At 50.4% G+C, this 18,362-nt stretch overlaps 1 protein-coding gene across 6 annotated transcripts in view; it reads left to right on the top strand.

Moving 5' to 3' along the window:
• Positions 1 to 1,560: 1,560 nt before the first annotated feature.
• The window catches only part of MROH1 (maestro heat like repeat family member 1), a 127,440-nt gene continuing 110,638 nt past the window's right edge, over positions 1,561 to 18,362 (top strand). For 5 of the 6 annotated variants that reach the window (XR_007772494.1, XM_050939327.1, XM_050939328.1 and 2 more), the window contains exon 1: positions 5,924 to 6,379. Coding sequence is in view for 5 of the 6 variants with exons in the window: in XM_050939327.1 (XP_050795284.1) it covers positions 6,358 to 6,379 (22 nt within the window). In the remaining variant the exon portion in view is untranslated. Of the gene's footprint in view, positions 1,639 to 5,923; positions 6,380 to 18,362 lie in introns of those variants that run through there. The other variant, XM_050939326.1, reaches the window with a different exon arrangement.

Here is an 18,362-nt window from a genome sequence, read left to right as displayed (position 1 = left end):
AGCGAGCCCCTAGCATGGGAGGTGGGGCGGGTCTCTTGCAAGGGGGTTGGGGGTGTGGAATGACCCCCCCCAGGATGGGAGGTGGGAAGGGTCTCTTGTGGGGGGGAGCGAGCCCCCAGCATGGGAGGTGGGGGGGTCTCTTGTGGGGGGAGCAAGCCCCCAGCATGGAAGATGGGGGGGTCTCTTGCAAGCGGGCTAGGGGTGTGGAGTGACCCCCCCAGCATGGGAGGTGAGAGGGGTCTCTTGTGGGGGGGGAGCAAGCCTCCAGCATGGGAGGTAGGGGAGTCTCTTGCAAGGGGGTTGGGGGTGTGGAGTGACCCCCCCAGCATGGAAGACGGGCGGGATCTCTTGTTGGGGGGGAGCGAGCCCCCAGCATGGGAGGTGGGAGAGGTCTCTTGTAGGGGGAGGGAGTGAGCCCCTAGCATGGGAGGTGGGGGGGGGTCTCTTGCAAGGGGGTTGGGGGTGTGGAGTGACCCCCCCAGCATGGGAGGTGGGAGGGATCTCTTGTGGGGGGGGAGCGAGCCCCCAGCATGGGAGGTGGGGGTGTCTTACAAGGGGATTGGGGGTGTGGAGTGACCCCCCTCCAGCATGGGAGGTGAGAGGTGTCTCTTGTTGGGGGGGAGTGAGCCCCCAGCATGGGAGGGGGGGGTCTCTTGCAAGGGGATTGGGGGTGTGGAGTGACCCCCCCAGCATGGGAGGTGGGAGGGGTCTCTTGTGGGGGGAGGGAGTGAGGCCCCAGCATGGGAGGTGGGGGGGGTCTCTTGTTGGGGGAGGGAGTGAGCCCCCAGCATGGAAGGTGGGGGGGGTCTCTTGTGGGGGGAGTGAGTGAGCCCCCAGCATGGGAGGTGGGGGGGTCTCTTGTGGGGGGAGGGAGGGAGCCCCCAGCATGGGAGGTGGGGGGGGTCTCTTGCAAGGGGACTGGGGGTGTGGAGTGACCCCCCCAGCATGGGAGGTGAGGGGGTCTCTTGTGGTGGGAGGGAGGGAGCCCCCAGCATGGGAGGTGGGGGGTGTCTTACAAGGGGATTGGGGGTGTGGAGTGACCCCCCAGCATGGGAGGTGGGAGGGGTCTCTTGTGGGGGGAGGGAGTGAGCCCCCAGCATGGGAGGTGGGGGGGGTCTCTTGCAAGGGGGCTGGGGGTGTGGAGTGACCCCCCCCAGCATGGGAGGTGAGAGGGGTCTCTTGTGGGGGGAGGGAGTGAGGCCCCAGCATGGGAGGTGGGGGGGGTCTCTTGCAAGGGGGTTGGGGGTGTGGAGTGACCCCCCCCAGCATGGGAGGCGTGTGGGGGGTTGGGCTGCCACATAAGATGGGGGAGGGGCGTCTCCTGGGAGGGGCTGCGGTGGGAGGGGCCCGACACGGACCCGCCCCTGGAGGGGTGGGGTCTCCCCTCCCCCGCGGGTGTGATCAGACCCCGCCCTCTGTGAGCCGCGGTGGGCGGGGCTGCGCGTAGCTCAGGCGCATGCGCATTGCAGTGTTTTCGTGCCTCCGCCCAACGGCCGGGCCGAACTGGCGGGGTCACGTGAGTGGGCCGCGCGGAGGGGGCGGGGCGAGGAGTCCCCGCCCCTCGCACAGGTGGGGGCGGGGCCAAGCTGTCCCGGAAGCGGCAGGAGGAGCAGCGTCCGCGCAGCCGAGCTGGAGCGGGTAGGTACCGCCCCGGGGGGCGGGGAGAGAACCCAGGCGTCCGGGCTCCCAGCCCCCCCCGCTCTGCCCCCTAGAGCCCACCCCCCTCTCAGAGCCGGGGAGAGAACCCAGGCGTCCGGGCTCCCAGCCCCCCCCCCCCGCTCTAACCCCGAGAGCCCACCCCCCTCTCAGAGCCGGGGAGAGAACCCAGGCGTCCGGGCTCCCAGCCCCCCCCCCCGCTCTGCCCCCTAGAGCCCACCCCCCTCTCAGAGCCGGGGAGAGAACCCAGGCGTCCGGGCTCCCAGCCCCCCCCCCCCGCTCTACCCCCTAGAGCCCATCCCCCTCCCAGAGCCAGGGAGAGAACCCAGGCGTCCGGGCTCCCAGCCCCCCCCCCCCGCTCTAACCCCGAGAGCCCACCCCCCTCTCAGAGCCGGGGAGAGAACCCAGGCGTCCGGGCTCCCGCCCCCCCCCCCCCCCCCCGCTCTACCCCCTAGAGCCCACCCCCCTCTCAGAGCCAGGGAGAGAACCCAGGCGTCCGGGCTCCCAGCCCCCCCCCCCCGCTCTGCCCCCTAGAGCCCACCCCCCTCTCAGAGCCAGGGAGAGAACCCAGGTGTCCGGGCTCCCAGCCCCCCCCCCGCTCTACCCCCTAGAGCCCACCCCCCTCTCAGAGCCGGGGAGAGAACCCAGGCGTCCGGGCTCCCAGCCCCCCCCCCCGCTCTGCCCCCTAGAGCCCACCCCCCTCTCAGAGCCGGGGAGAGAACCCAGGCGTCCGGGCTCCCAGCCCCCCCCCCGCTCTACCCCCTAGAGCCCACCCCCCTCTCAGAGCCAGGGAGAGAACCCAGGCGTCCGGGCTCCCAGGCCCCCCCCCCCCACTTGAGCCGGCCCCCCCCCTACTGGAGCAAGGGAGAGAACTCAGGTGTCCGGGTTCCCAGCCCCTCCGCTCTACCTCCTAGAGCCCACCCCCCTCCCAGAGCCGGGGAGAGAACCCAGGCTTCCGGGCTCCCAGCCCCTCCGCTCTACCTCCTAGAGCCCACCCCCCTCCCAGATCTGGGGAGAGAACCCAGGCGTCCGGGCTCCCTGCTGCCATCCTTGGTCTGGCAGCCTGTGACCTGCTGTCCCCTCCTGGCCCTGGGGAGCGGTCCCAGGCTTGCTTGTCACTGAGCATCCTGGCTCTGGGATGGGGCTTTTGGGAATGCCCCCAGCACTTCAGCTGCTGGGCTGTGGTCCTAGTTTGGGGTCTGGGCCTTTGGCCTTAGAGAAATGGTGCTGTGATGCAGGACTGGGCTAGAGAGAACCCAGATGGGTTCACACATGCACCAAACAGGGAGCAAGAGCAAAACTTACAGAGGGGGCGGGGGAGGGTTTGTGTGCTGGGCTTTCCTCCCCGCATAAGCTGTCCTCAAAGCTCTGCTTCAGCAGTGCAGCAGCAGGCCCCATGGGCTGGGCTCCTTTCACTGCCTGCTTGGTCCTAGCTCAGTGCCCCCTGTATGGCAGTGCTTTCTTTCTGGCTGACAGCGAATGATCCTCCTTTGCCATTCAGGAGCCTGTACTTATTAATGGGGTGGTTAGCCAGTTGCATCTTTAAAAATGTAGATTCATGATAGGAAACAGTTTTCATAAGTAGCTTATCCTGAAATAAATCCCCAGGAAATTACTTCTCCATCCCAAGCTGCTGGTGGCAAATGCTTACTGCTGCTCCTGTTAATCGCATGGTAGCTGTCTGGAGCAATAGCTTCTCTAGTTGACATCTGTCTACTCCCAGCTATGTGGGTTATTCGCACATTGGTGCTGGGGCTGTGTCTGCATCTGTGCAGTCCTGTATTAATGATTGCCACTCCAGTCAGGTGACCGCAAGGCCTGGTCTCTGACAGTCCGGCTGATAGCTAGGTCAGAAGGCCGGTTTAGCCTTAAAAACAATGAGTCCAGTGGCACCTTAAAGGCTAACAGATTTATTTGGGCATAAGCTTTTGTGGGTAAAAAAACCCCACTTCTTCAGATGCATGGAGTGAATTACAGATGCAGGCATTATATACTGACTCCTGGAGAGAAAGGAGTTACCTCACAAGTGGAGAACCAGTGGTTTAGCCTTAGATATTTGTCCTGAGCCTGTTAATTGGCCTATGGCTAGCTGTGTGGCATGCAACTTTTGAAATGACAAAGCTTGTCAGAGTCCTTGCAGCTAGTCTAGTTCTCGTTTGCATGCGCTTCAGGAGGTGTTGGGAACACTGGTCTGTTTCTCCTCTCTCACCTGTATGTGTCCCCTATGGACCTGCAGTTTTCTCTTGATACGGAACTGAAATCCCAGCACCAGAGATGCAGCTTTGTCCAGCTGTCTGAGCCTTGTAACTATGCACAGCTGCCCTCTGGCTTGCAGGTTGGCCAGACCTTGTCTGGTGCACTGAATCTCGAAGGCTTTAGCTCCATGGCTTCATGCTGGGCTGGACTTTCTCTGTTTATGTTCCATTTTTCTTAAGACTCGAAGGCTCTTGCATGAGTACCAGCTTTGTGCTGTATCAGGAGCATCCAGATTCTTCCCTGCAGCAGGGACTCTGCAGCATTTTTGTGCTCCTTTAGATCCATTCCTCTGCCTTCACCAGCATGGGTTGCAGTGGCCAGATTCCTGCCTCCCAAGCAGTGTTTAGTCTGATGCTGCTCAGGAAACGGATGAATGAGTGCTAGCTCCAGCTCCGGTACCCTGCTTAGTGGTGTGCACTCTTACTTGAGGCAGATGGAGGAACCACTGTTGTGAATTAGTGGGTTAGTGAACTGAGCAGAGGGCAAGGTGCTCCAGCTCTGCCACAGACTTGCTGTGAGAACTTGGCCAGGTCACTGCCCCTCTTGGCTACATCTTAAAACAGGCTCAATAACTGGGGACTGTGAGGACTAATAGGTCATGTGTAAACCAAATGTAAAGGCCCTTGTGCAATTTGATTCTTCTGATGATGTGACACACTAACGGATGTAAAACACCCAGTGCGGGGGGTAGGTGTTTGCTTGATGTTACGAAATGCCAAAATAGATAAGTTGCCCTAGGTAGTAAACTAGTGAATGTTAAACTTCCACTTCCTAAACAAGTGAGATTGCAGACACTCCCCTGTGCTGCTGTTTCCTTCATGACCAGATTATCTGCACGGAGATGAGCATCACTATACAGAGGTGGGGAGAGGAATCAATTCTTTAGCATGACCTGGGGTAGGAGAGAAGCTGAGGGTGCTTTGCTCACTAGAGGTAAACCTGGTAGGACAACTTTGGTGGTGATAGGGAAATAGCAAGCCAATGGCTGAGGGAACTAGGGTTATTTAGTCTGCAGAAGAGACGTTTGGGGAGCGGGGGGGTTGATAGCAGCCTTCAGCTACCTGAAAGGGGGTTCCAAGGAGGATGGATCTTGGCTGTCCTCAGTGGTGGCAGATGAGAGAACAAGGAGCAATGGTCTCAAGTTGCAGTGGGGAAGGTTTAGGTTGGATATTAGGAAACACTTTCACTAGGAGGGTGGCGAAGCACTGGAACGGGTTCTCTGGGGAGGTGGTGGAATCTCCTTCCTTACAGGTTTTTAAGGCCCAGCTTGACAAAGCCCTGGCTGGGATGATTTATTTGGTCTTTGTCCTGCTTTGAGCAGGGGATTGGACTAGATCTCCTGAGGTCTCTTCCAACCCTGATATTCTATGTTTTAGTAACTCTACTAGTTCCTTGATGATAGTTAAGGAGACTTCAGAGTGAGCATGGCTGGTATTTTGTTCTGACCTAGTTGAAGAGATGGGATCAAAGCTACAATATGTATTTTTAGAAACAATGAATGTGTGCTGAGGCTCTTATGTGTATATATACACCCTGCTACTTTACTATGTACAAAGGCAAGCCTGGACTTTGATTCTCCACTTTTATCTATCTTAAACTTGTTTTAAGCATTGCTGTTGGCACTTACCATATACAAGCAGAGCAAATCTGTTTTTTTTAGAAAGGAAGAGATCCAGAAAACTTCCCCTGGACAGAGGCCTCTGGGCACTCTGGACTGCTGATGTCTGTCACTTCCATCCTCATGGTACCTTCAGAGGCAGGTCACTTAAATGAGTACAACCTAGGCCCCTTTGAAATAGTCCTGCTTTCTGCAGTCATATTGGTTAGCGAGAGACTCTTTCTGCTAGGGGACAGGCCTGTTATTGCTGGCCAAAAAGAAATGCTGGGACTCTGGAAACCATGGCATAGAAGCAGTTGCTGGATAGGAACACACAGTACTGAGTGTTGTAGGTAAACAAATACACGTCAAGTCTGTTGTAAGTCATGTTGTGAAATGTCTCTGTCTTTTCAGGCCTAGAAGAAGGAAGAAGCTGTAGGGAACAGAACTTCACATATACTCCCTCTGGCCTCGCCATCTCTAAAGGCTTTTCATTGGCGCTATGATCGCATTGGAGGGTGCATTGATTACCCACCATCAGGAAACTGCCAGAGGTTCAGAAACCTGGAGAGATCAGGCAGCTGGTGATCGTTAGCTGCCCACAAGAAACTAAAGAGATTGATGTCTTGCTTCCCTGTGGCTGGACTAATATCCTCTCCTCCGCTTCATGGTGCGAAACGCTCCTGGACTTGCAAACCTCTAATCCAAGAGACTCTTAAAACAGAAACTGCTCTCTAGAGGAGCAAAGGCAGACAGTAAAAATAGGTTCCCCAGGCACTTCCCGGTTTGAGAAGGAGCAAGAAGCTGCAAACTACTCTCTGTGGGCAGAAAAACTCAAAACGAGGAGCATGATGGAGTCGCGGGTGAAAAGTAAGTGCCAGATTACTCTGTCCACTCTGTTTTGGGGAAGTCAGGCTAAGAAACTTGGATTGCATCTGGTAGATATCTACACAGAAATGAGCACTTCCAACGAGGGTATTGTACAGTTCAGGTGCCATGCTCCCTGGTAGCTGGCAGGACTCCTCGTTTGTGTGGCTGATAGTCACTATCTTCTGAGGGGATGGGAAATTCATCTTTTCGGGGACTTATAGTAAAAGGACATAGAATAATGGAGAGAAGCAAAGGCAATTCCAGTGATGTTGGGTGGTTCTGAGCTCTGCTGGTGTGAACAGCTCTGTTCTTCCTTGCTAAGGTGAATAACACATAGCTGGTTTGCTCAAATATCTCACTGCATCTAAAACCAGATAACTGGGCAACTCATGCATGCACCCTGTGTAGGTGGTAATCACTATATTCCAGGCTATCAAACACCTGGGTCTTGATTTTGTCTAGCTCAAGGTATGGTTCTCTTGCTTATGAATCTGAGGCTGTTCTGAAGTGGAGCTCCTGTTCTTACTATATACTGTTCCTCTTTCATTCCCCCATGCTCAGACTGTGCCCCTTGCTCCAAGAACTACCAGGATACATGGCAGCCAGCCTGCTGAGGGCTGCTTCATGGTCTGCTCCCCACAGGGCCGTCCTTAGGATTTATGGGGCCCTACGCAGTATTATTAAACTGGTGCCCCTATGCCGGATGGCAGCCCAAGCTCACAGCCTGGTGGGGGAGGGGGAGGAGGGACTAGACAGCAAAGGATAATGAGATGCCCAGCCTGCCTCATGGTGGCGGAGAGTCACAGTTCCCCGCAGAGACTTCCATGCCCTCTCCCTCATGCAGAATGGACATGAAGGAAGTACCTAATTAAAAACACTAAAATTTGGGAATAAAAAATGTCAATCATAGGTTTTTTGATATGCCCTGAAGTTTGTCAGAGATTTATTTGCAAAAACTTCATAGTAAGGGTGAGTCAGCTGTCCTGCTGAATACAACATTACATATAATGGAATACATGATGCAGCTCTTCTGTTTTACATTTTCTTCATCAGTATTTCTAAGTTGAATTTATATTTTAAATGTGCTCAAATCTTAAGCCAGCGTTCCAGATTACTACATATTTAACTCACTGAAACAAAGACATTCTTTTAAATTAATCAGAGAGGTTTAGTGTGTTCATAACAATGTTCATTGCTTTTAGAAAAAGGGAACAGTAATTTACTTTGTGTGATCTCCATAACAAGAGACATGGTTATGAAATTTCACCAACTTTAAAAAAAATATGTTTCAAAAGATTTTAGGTATAACAAGGATTTTGTCTTACTAAGGTACTGATTTTGCTGGAGGGTTCTTTTAAAACTAGTTTGTTGGATAGTCAGAAGTAAAGAAAGGGAACTCTTTGTCCAGCTATCTGGAAGGGAAGGACTGTTGTCCCTTTAAGGGCTCTCTTCACTGGGGAGTGGGGGGAGAGGTGGTGAAGGGATGGACAGAAAGGACAGGAAGACTTGGAAGCAATTTTTTTTTTTAACTATGGTAATTAAAATGTGTATTTTAGATAAGGGAGGTCTTTTGAAGGATTTATTTAAAAAACTATGTCTGAAGATCCACGCATTTAAGGCTAAAGATGATTGTGCATCTAAAACTCTGTGCAAGCATTTTTTAGAAATGTGATTTTATAATCTTCACCAGCTCACTAATGAAATATTTTTAAAGCAAATTTTAAACTAAGGTCCTGTAGACCGACATGTTCTGTGTAAATATTACATTAATGCACAACTGTTTTTGTCAGTAAAGTCAGAAACTGACAGTATAAAAATTTATTTGGGCATAAGCTTTCGTGGACATCTGATGAAATGGGTTCTAGTCCACAAAAGCTTATGCCCAAATAATTTGTTAGTCTTTGAGGTGACACAAGGACTTGTCCTTGTTTTTGCTGATACAGACTAACAGGACTACCACTCTGAAACCTGTCAGTATATCCCTTGGGGTTGGCAAATGCCTGTTAAATGGCTTTATTACCCTTTGAATGTCTCTTTAACAGTTTCAATGTTGTGCTAATAGGTCTGGCAGGCTGGAGGTTTTTTCACTTTTAACTACTAGATTCCCTCCCAAGGAAGACTCACCGGGCTAGAGCAGCCATCTGTGGGAGCCTGCAGGAAGGGTCAGAACAGGGATAGGAAAACAAGAGGATGGACACTAAGACCCAGTGGTGCCCCAAATTTTCAGGTGCCCTACGCAGCTGCCTATGTTGCCTATGCCTAAGGACGGCCCTGGCTCCCCAGCAGTAACCTCTGACTCTTACAGAGCCAGGAGTTTCATAGCACTTCTCTTAGCTTTTAAATAAGAGCTAATGTTCCAGCTGGGAATGGTATTGAGATGCTCTCAGACTGCAACAGTAGGGCAAGATTACAAAGGCGAGAGGGGTGTGGGGTCTCTGGTGGTGGAAGGGAGGCTGGAGCAAGGAGCAGCAGCAGAGGGAATCAGCCCAGCTCTTTGTGGTCTTGTGGATGATGCGTTTGATCAGGGTAGCAAAAGAATGGCTGGACGCACAACTATAATTGGCCCATAGGTGAACTGGCCAAGACCATTCACTGCAGTACAACTGAAAATCAAGTTTCTAACTACAATGGGTTTCCAGAGCCCCCTGCTTGTGGTGACAGCTGTCTTGCTTCAAAATGACCTTTGTTGTAACACTCGCATTAATTCTGTGCTCTTATGTGTGTTTGCATCTTGAATCATTTCCCTCCCTTCCCTCTTCTGGCTTCCCACTGGAAGCCCTATGAGCTAAGATCTCATCTCGCCTGCCCCATGGAGGTTAGGGCAGGATTGTTCAGTCTCGTTTTAAACGGCCTCCCTGATAGCCCTTCCTCCACTTCCCTAGGGAGACTATTCCATAGTCTAATCTGCCTGTCAGGAAGCATTTCTTAATGGGACTAAACTTGACTGTCTGGGCTCCCTTGAGAGCTCCTTGTCACTGTACCTTAGTTGTCTGTGGTCTCTCGAGTGACTCACGAGCGATACAGCATCAAACTGTAATACAGTATATTGCTCATGGCTCTAAGGTTTTTTGATAGCCTCTGGAGGCGTGTGTTTGCCTGGCAGGGCTGAGTGGGGGTGGCAAGTCTCCTTTGCTCTTAACTTTTATATTAGAAATTAATCTTTGGCCTTCTCTATATTGCAAACTGCACCAATTTAACTAAAATCAGTTATTAAATCTCTGACACTGGGAACACTTCTTTTTTTAGATGGATGCAAACCTGGCTTGTTTTGATTGACTGAAGTCAGTGAAGAAGTGACTTGCTGATTTACTTAAACTCTGGTATTTGTGTAGTTTAAAAAAAAAATCAGTTTAAGACTTCTCTTATGGAAGAAGTGCAACTTGTAATATAACCAAGGCCTTACACGCTCTTTTTGAAATCCTGAACGCCACCTGGAATGTTTTTAACAGCATAACATACCATTATGTTAATAGTGGGTTATTCACAACAGGTCTGTCTTGTTGGGTATATGTTGCTTTGATCCAGCAGTAGATAAATGCGTACTGCTGGCATGCTAGAGCCAGGAGGTGTTAGATGTAGGGGAAGAAATGCTTTGACTTGCATTGGGATCTGAAAGATGACCCATATTGTCAACAATCCTTGTTCTTGGGATGCACGTACAAACATTCCTTGGGCTCGTTACAGATAGTCGGGACACGCTGACAGCGAGGTACATGGTCCTCTCTAATATCCGTGTTAATTATCCCTGCAGTGGCTTTCAGGGAGTCTAGTGACGTGTCTTTTAGGGAATCCCATTTATTTCAGTGCCTTAACACAAGGCATAACAAGCCTGTCCCTGATGGTCCTACCTGGCCTCACCCTGGGTGTAAGTAGGGTGTGACCCTGCTGTGATCTCTGGCTGACATTTCTATCCTGAGAATCCTGTTCTAACCTGGAGGAACACAGTTTGAGGAGAGGAGGCAGAGGACTGATTCCCTTCTGAAGAGGAAAATGTGATCCTGACCATTGGCTAGTGACTCTAGACAAACATGTGGAAATAGAATCTTTCAGCGTCAAAAAGAGGAAGCCAAGAGTTGTAGATGGCAGCTCTCCTTTCAATGATTTAACATTGCCATTTACCTGTGCGCACAGCTGCTCCTGCTACGGATGCTGACTATAGCCAGAGTGATCTCAAATTAAAATCTCCAGCATTACAAGCACACATGCTGTGCCCTTTAATTGTATGCAATTATATTACAACATGGGTGTCTGAGGGGAGTGCAGGATAATGAAAGGTCTAGCTGGCTGTCATAACATATTCCCAGATTTGGACCTTAGCGTCCAAAATATGGGTGTTAGCATGAAAACCTCCAAGCTTAGTTACCAACTTGGACTTGGTAAAGCTGCCACCACCCAAAAAATTAGTGTTTTAGGGCACTCTGGTCCCCCCAAAAACCTTCCCTGGGGACCCCAAAGACCCAAATTCCTTGAGTCTCACAACAAAGGGGAATAAACCATTTCCCTTCCCGCCCTCCAGGTGTTCCCTCCCTGGGTTCCTGGAGAGAGATACAGAAGCAAGCTCCGTGAATCTAAACAGAGGGACTCCACCCTCCCTATTTCCAGTCCTGGAAACACAAGTACTTCCCTCTTCACCCAGAGGGAATGCAAAGTCAGGCTAGTAAATCTAACACACACAGATTTCCCCCTGACTTCTTCCTCCCACCAATTCCCTGGTGAGCTGCAGACTCAATTCCCTGGAGTTCCCCACTAAAGAAAAACTCCAACCGGTCTTAAAAAGAAAGAAAAATACATAAAAACGGTCTCTCTGTATTAAGGTGACAAATACAGGGTCAATTGCTTAAAAGAAATATGAATAAACAGCTTTATTCAAAAAGAACACAATTCAAACACTCCAGCAACTACACACATGTAAATACAAAAAAAAACCATATAAACCACTGTCCTTTCTGTACTTACAGCTGGGAAATAGAAGATTAGAAAGCAGGAGACAGAAATCCTCTCATAGCCGAGAGAGAGTACAGGCAGAAGACAAAAACGAAGAACTCACACACAAACTTCCCTCCACCCAGATTTGAAAAAGCCTTGTTTCCTGATTGGTCCTCTGGTCAGGTGTTTCAGGTTACTCCTTTCCAGGTGAAAGAGACGTTAACCCTTAGCTATCTGTTTATGACACGCCCCCCAAATTGCAGACAGTGGGGAAGCTCACTGGCGGCGATTTCCTTCTAGAACTTTACAATAAACAGATTAATACAACACATGCACCTTTACACATACCACTAAGTATATAACTAACAGACTTCTACATTTTAAGAACACTTTTTAACTACTGGATTCTGGGAAACTCTCACGGGAGAGTGCATCAGCTACTTTGTTAGAAGCTCCTGAGATGTGCTGAATTTCAAAATCAAAATCTTGGAGAGCTAAACTCCAACGAAGAAGTTTCTTGTTGTTCCCCTTGGCAGTATGAAGCCACTTTAGTGCAGCATGGTCAGTTTGTAGCTGGAACCGCCGTCCCCAAACATACGGGCGTAGCTTTTCCAGGGCATACACAATGGCGTAGCATTCCTTTTCACTGACTGACCAGTGACTTTCCCTCTCAGACAGTTTCTTGCTGAGAAACACGACAGGATGGAAGTTGTGATCCATTGCTTCCTGCATGAGAACTGCTCCTATACCACGCTCAGATGCATCCGTGGTTACTAGGAATGGTTTGTCAAAGTCTGGGGCCCTGAGCACAGGGTCAGACATGAGCGTTGCCTTAAGTTGGGTAAAGGCCTTTTGACACTCATCAGTCCACTTAACTGCATTTGGCTGGGTCTTTTTGGTCAGGTCGGTCAGTGGGGCAGCAATTTGGCTGTAGTGTGGTACAAATCTCCTGTAGTACCCGGCCAAGCCTAAGAAGGATTGAACTTGTTTCTTTGACCTTGGGACAGGCCACTTTTGGATAGCATCCACCTTGGCCTGTAGGGGGTTTATGGTTCCTCGACCCACCTGGTGCCCCAGGTAAGTCACTCTGTTTTGGCCTATTTGACACTTTTTGGCCTTAACAGTTAGTCCGGCCTGCCTGATGCGCTCAAAGACCTTTTCCAGGTGTAGTAGGTGTTCAGGCCAGGAGTCTGAAAAAATGGCCACGTCATCGAGGTAGGCAACTGCATATTCTCCCAGTCCTGCTAGTAGACCATCTACCAGCCTCTGGAAGGTGGCGGGTGCATTTCGAAGGCCGAAAGGAAGGGCATTAAATTCATACACCCCCGCATGGGTGACGAATGCTGACCACTCCTTGGCAGGTTCATCTAGCGGTACTTGCCAGTACCCCTTGGTTAAGTCTATTGTAGAGATGAACTGAGCATGTCCCAACTTCTCCAATAGCTCATCGGTGCGTGGCATTGGATAGTTGTCCGGATGAGTTACCGCATTTAGCTTACGGTAGTCCATGCAAAAGCGTATTTCCTCATCTGGTTTGGGTACCAGAACCACTGGAGATGCCCATGCACTGGTAGATGAGCGGATTATACCCATCTGTAGCATGTTCTGGATCTCCCGTTCTACAGCAGCTTGGGCATGAGGAGACACCTGGTAGGGTGGGGTTCTGATTGGGTGAGCATTACCTGTGTCAATGGAGTGGTATGCCCGTTCAGTCCGTCCTGGGGTGGCTGAGAACAATGGGGTGAAGCTAGTGCACAGCTCCTTGATTTGTCGCCGCTGCAGACGTTCCAGGGTGGTTGAGAGGTTCACCTCTTCCACGCCACCGTCTTTTTTCCCTTCGTAGTAGACACCGTCAGGCCACTCAGCATCATCTCCCTGGACTGTAAACTGACAAACCTGTAATAGAAAGGCTTGAGAGAATTAACATGGTACACTCTGGGCTTTAGTGAGGAATTGGGAAATGCTATGAGGTAGTTCACAGTTCCCAGGCGCTCTTGGACCGTGAATGGCCCTTCCCATGATGCTTCCATCTAATGGGCTTGTTGCGCCTTCAAGACCATAACCTGGTCTCCTACTTTGAAGGAACGTTCTCTGGTATGTCTGTCATACCAGGCCTTTTGCTCTTCCTGAGCATCCTTTTAGGTTTTCTTTAGCAAGGGCTAAAGAGTGTCGGAGGGTGCTTTGTAGGTTGCTTACAAAGTCCAGAATGTTAGTTCCTGGAGAAGGCGTAAACCCCTCCCATTGCTGCTTCACCAACTGTAATGGCCCCTTAACCTCGTGACCATACACAAGTTCAAACGGTGAAAACCCTAAACTGGGATGTGGTACAGCCCTGTAGGCAAACAGCAACTGCTGCAACACTAGGTCCCAATTATTTGAGTGTTCGTTGACAAATTTACATATCATGGTCCCCAAAGTTCCATTAAACCTTTCCACCAGGCCATTGGTTTGATGGTGGTACGGGGTGGCAACCAAGTGGTTCACCCCATGAGTTTCCCACAGTTCTTTCATGGTCCCTGCCAGGAAATTAGATCCTGAATCTGTAAGGATGTCGGAGGGCCAACCTACCCTGGCAAAAATGTCTGTTAGGGCCAGGCACACAGTGTTAGCCCTGGTGTTGCCTAGAGCTACTGCTTCCAGCCATCAGTTAGCAAAGTCCACAAAAGTCAGTACGTTCTGCTTTCCTCTGGGCGTCTTATTTGGGAAAGGACCCAGAATATCCACAGTTACTCGCTGAAATGGGACCTCAATTATGGGGAGTGGCTGGAGAGGGGCCTTGACCTGGTCTTGGGGTTTTCCCACTCTTTGGCATACCTCACAAGACCAGACATACCTGGCAACATCCTTGCCCATCCCCTCCCAGTGGAAGGACTTCCCCATCCGGTCCTTGGTTCTGTTCACCCCAGTATGGCCACTGGGATGATCATGGGCTAAGCTTAAGAGCTTCCCCCGGTACTTAGTTGGAACCACCAACTGTTTTTGCGGCTGCAATTCTTCCCGGTGTCCACCAGAAAGAATCTCCTTGTATAAAAGTCCTTGGTCTATAACAAACCGGGATCAATTAGAAGAGCTGAGAGGTGGTGGGGTGCTCCGTGCCACCGCCCAAGTGTTCTGAAGACTGTCATCTGCTTCCTGCTCAGTCTGGAACTGTTCCCTTGAGGCTGGGGACACCAGTTCTTCCTCAGACTGGGGTCTTGGGCTTGGTCCCTCTGGAAGCGATGTAGGTGACGGGGTTGTTTCCGTTGCTGGTGAACCGCTCCCCGCTGGTGCACCTGAGGGTATTTCAGGCTCTGGCTGAGCCTTTTGGGTATGGCTGTCTGTTGCTTCTGCCAGTTCTGGCTCGCTGGCTCCCTCTGGCGTTGAGTTTGAAGATGTGGTTGCAATTGCTGGTGCTGGTTGCTGTTCCAGTTCCGGGCCTGGGACTGGAGGTGCTGTGGCTGTTTCAGTGGTTGGCATGGAATCCGGGTCCACTACCTCTGTCTGGGTCTCTGGTAACACAGACGGGGCGTCTGTGGAGGCTCAGGAACAGGAATGGGTCTGGAAGCTTGCCTGGTTTGGCTACGTGTAACCGTTCCCACTCTCTTGGCCCGCTTCACCTGGTTGGCCAAGTCTTCCCCCAGTAGCATGGGGATGGGATAGTTGTCATAGACTGCAAAAGTCCACATTCCTGACCAGCCTTTGTACTGGACAGGCAGTTGAGCTGTAGGCAAGTCTACAGCTTGTGACATGAAGGGGTTAATTGTCAGTTGGGCCTTTGGGTTGATGAATTTGGGGTCTACAAAGGATTGGTGGATAGCTGACACTTGTGCCCCCGTGTCTCTCCACGCAGTAACCTTCTTTCCGCCCACTCTCAAATTTTCCCTTGGCTCCAAGGGTATTTGAGAGGCATCTGGGCCTGGGGATCTTTGGTGTGATGGTGGTGTAATGAATTGCACTCGCATGGTGTTCTTGGGACAGTTGGCCTTGATATGTCCCAGTTCATTACACTTAAAGCATCTTCCATCTGATGGGTCACTGGGTCGAGGTGAGTTACTGGAGCCTGGTGAGGTGGAAGAATAGGGCGTCTGTGGCTTTACTTGGGTTGTATGTGGGGTCTTTGGCTGTCCTCGGTTGTAGGGTTTATGGTCGGTGTGCCCCCTGGGGTATTCGTTCCCCTTGACAGTAGCTTTCTTGCTTTCTGCCACTTCCATCCATCTGGCTCCAATCTCCCCCGCCTTGATGAGATTTTTGGGTTTTCCATCTTGTATGTACCGTGTTATGTCCTCAGGAACACCATCCAAGAACTGCTCCATTTGTATGAGGAGGTGCAGTTCTTCCAAGGATTTAACATTGTGTCCTGATATCCAGGCCTCATAATTTTTCCCAACGTAGTAGTCGTGTTTGGGAAATGACACTTCTGGTTTCCACTTTTCGGTTCTGAAACGCCGACGGGCATGATCCGGGGTTGTCCCCATTCTGTATCTGGCCTTGGTTTGAAAAAGTTTATAGTCGTTCATTTGCTCCTTAGGCATTTCAGCTGCCACCTCTGCTAAAGGTCCACTGAGCTGTGGCCTCAGTTCTACCATGTACTGGTCTTGAGGGATGCTGTACCCAAGACAGGCTATTTCAAAATTTTCCAAGAAGGCCTCGGTGTCATCACCTGCCTTATAGGTGGGAAATTTCCTGTGCTGTGGACCAAGTACTGGCGAAGGGTTGTTAGGATTGGCTGGAGCAGGTTGCTTAGCCTTTTCTAATTCCATGGCCTGTCGGTGGGTCTCCCTCTGTTTTTCCAACTCTCGTTGGTGGGCTGCATTGTTGGCTTCTTCTTGTTTTTGTAGCCTTTCCATCTCTTGTTTGTGAGTTGCCTCATCTCTGGCTATTTGTGTTCTTAGCAGTTCTATCTGTTTTTCCATTGCTTCCAGCTGTACTGCTTCTGGTTTTCGTGACATCCTGTTTTCTTGTGTTGGGGTGCCCTCCGGTGTTTATCGTTGGAACTGCAGGTTCTCTGTTGCTTCCTGGGGTCTGCCTAGCAACAGTGCCTTTTTCCCTTTCTTCCTCTAGCTAATCTTTTCAATGTAAAGTAAACCAGAAAAACCACTTTATTTGCATGTGTATTGTGCTGGTAATTGCCTCCTAATGGGAGTGCTATTGTCTGACAAAAGACCTGTTTGTCACAGCTTAATGGTTCCTTGCTTAAAATGCAAGCCAAAAACTGCAAAAGAGAGCAGAGAAAAAAAAATTCTCTCTGGTTCCTTTTGAAACCAAACTGTTTCTCTCTGCTTAAAAGCCCCTAGCAGAGAAAAGAAAAATATAATATTCCTACTGGCTTCTGGATTCTATCTATCTCACCACTGCCACTCATGTCATAACATATTCCCAGATTTGGACCTTAGCGTCCAAAATATGGGTGTTAGCATGAAAACCTCCAAGCTTAATTACCAGCTTGGACCTGGTAAAGCTGCCACCACCCAAAAAATTAGTGTGTTTTGGGGCACTCTGGTCCCCCCCAAAAACCTTCCCTGGGGACCCCAAGACCCAAATTCCTTGAGTCTCACAACAAAGGGGAATAAACCATTTCCCTTCCCCCCTCCAGGTGTTCCCTCCCTGGGTTCCTGGAGAGATATACAGAAGCAAGCTCCGTGAATCTAAACAGAGGGATTCCACCCTCCCTATTTCCAGTCCTGGAAACACAAGTACTTCCCTCTTCACCCAGAGGGTATGCAAAGTCAGGCTCGTAAATCTAACACACACAGATTTCCCCCAGACTTCTTCCTCCCACCAATTCCCTGGTGAGCTGCAGACTCAATTCCCTGGAGTTCCCCACTAAAGAAAAACTCCAACAGGTCTTAAAAAGGAAGAAAAATACATAAAAACGGTCTCTCTGTGTTAAGGTGACAAATACAGGGTCAATTGCTTAAAAGAAATATGAATAAACAGCCTTATTCAAAAAGAACACAATTCAAAACACTCCAGCAACTACACACATGTAAATACAAAAAAAACCATATAAACCACTGTCCTTTCTGTACTTACAACTGGGAAATAGAAGATTAGAAAGGCAGGAAATAGAAATCCTCTCATAGCCGAGAGAGATAGGCACAAGACCAAGAACAAAGGACTCAGACACAAACTTCCCTCCACCCAGATTTGAAAAAGCCTTGTTTCCTGATTGGTTCTCTGGTCAGGTGTTTCAGGTTACTCCTTTCCAGGTAAAAGAACATTAACCCTTAGCTATCTGTTCATAACACTGGCTTGGACTGAAAATTGCTGTAGGACCATAAGAGTGTTACGATAAACAGCAGTATGTGGAGTTAATGAGGTGTCTGGCTCTGTTTAACTTGACGGCCCTGTTGATTATCACAGAATCATAGGACTGGAGTGACTGAAGACTGAGCTGTTACAATCATCTGAGAAGTGGGAAAAGCAACACGCACAGTCCTATCTCTGTCTCACTTCTCCCAGAGCAGGGACATGTTCCCTCCGCCCTGTGGCAGTAGGTGGAGTGGGGCATCTGATCTGCTGCTTCAGTGGGGCGTAGATAGGGGCTGTAGCAAAGCTCAGGGAGAGGGCTGTAGACTTGCTGTGTTCATGCAATACAATGTGCTGACAATAAAATACAGTGATAGGGAGCTGCAGAGACAATGTGTAAACTTGTCCACAAGAGTCGCTAAAGGAGAACTGGCGCCTAAAACCAATTTAAAAGCCTCTGATGAAGGTCTTCACAAGAAGTATCAAACAAAGTCATTGTGAGGTCAGCATTAATGTGCTGATGTGGACTAGAAACTGGCCAAGATATAGAAAGGCTGGACTGCCTGCTTGGCTACTGCTCCCACAACACAGTTGTACTTTCCCCATCTGTAAGACAGCGTGAAAGCGAAATTCCCTGACGCTGGTCATAAAGCTGCCACCGTATCCTCTTCCATCACACCCCTCTCTGTTCTGGTGCCAGTAAATCACCTATCTGCCCTTGTCTGGGCTGGTGGCCACTAGTTAAGGGAACAGATCTCTCTCCACTGTTACCTAGTTACCCCTCCACCCCGCTTGTCTCTCTCTCACCTGTTGCATCTTATCACCACGT

Source organism: Gopherus flavomarginatus, chromosome 2, assembly GCF_025201925.1.
Source record: "Gopherus flavomarginatus isolate rGopFla2 chromosome 2, rGopFla2.mat.asm, whole genome shotgun sequence".
Lineage (NCBI taxonomy): Eukaryota > Metazoa > Chordata > Testudines > Testudinidae > Gopherus > Gopherus flavomarginatus.
Note: the sequence above shows the minus strand (reverse complement) of the source record. Positions and strands in the feature narration are given on the sequence as shown.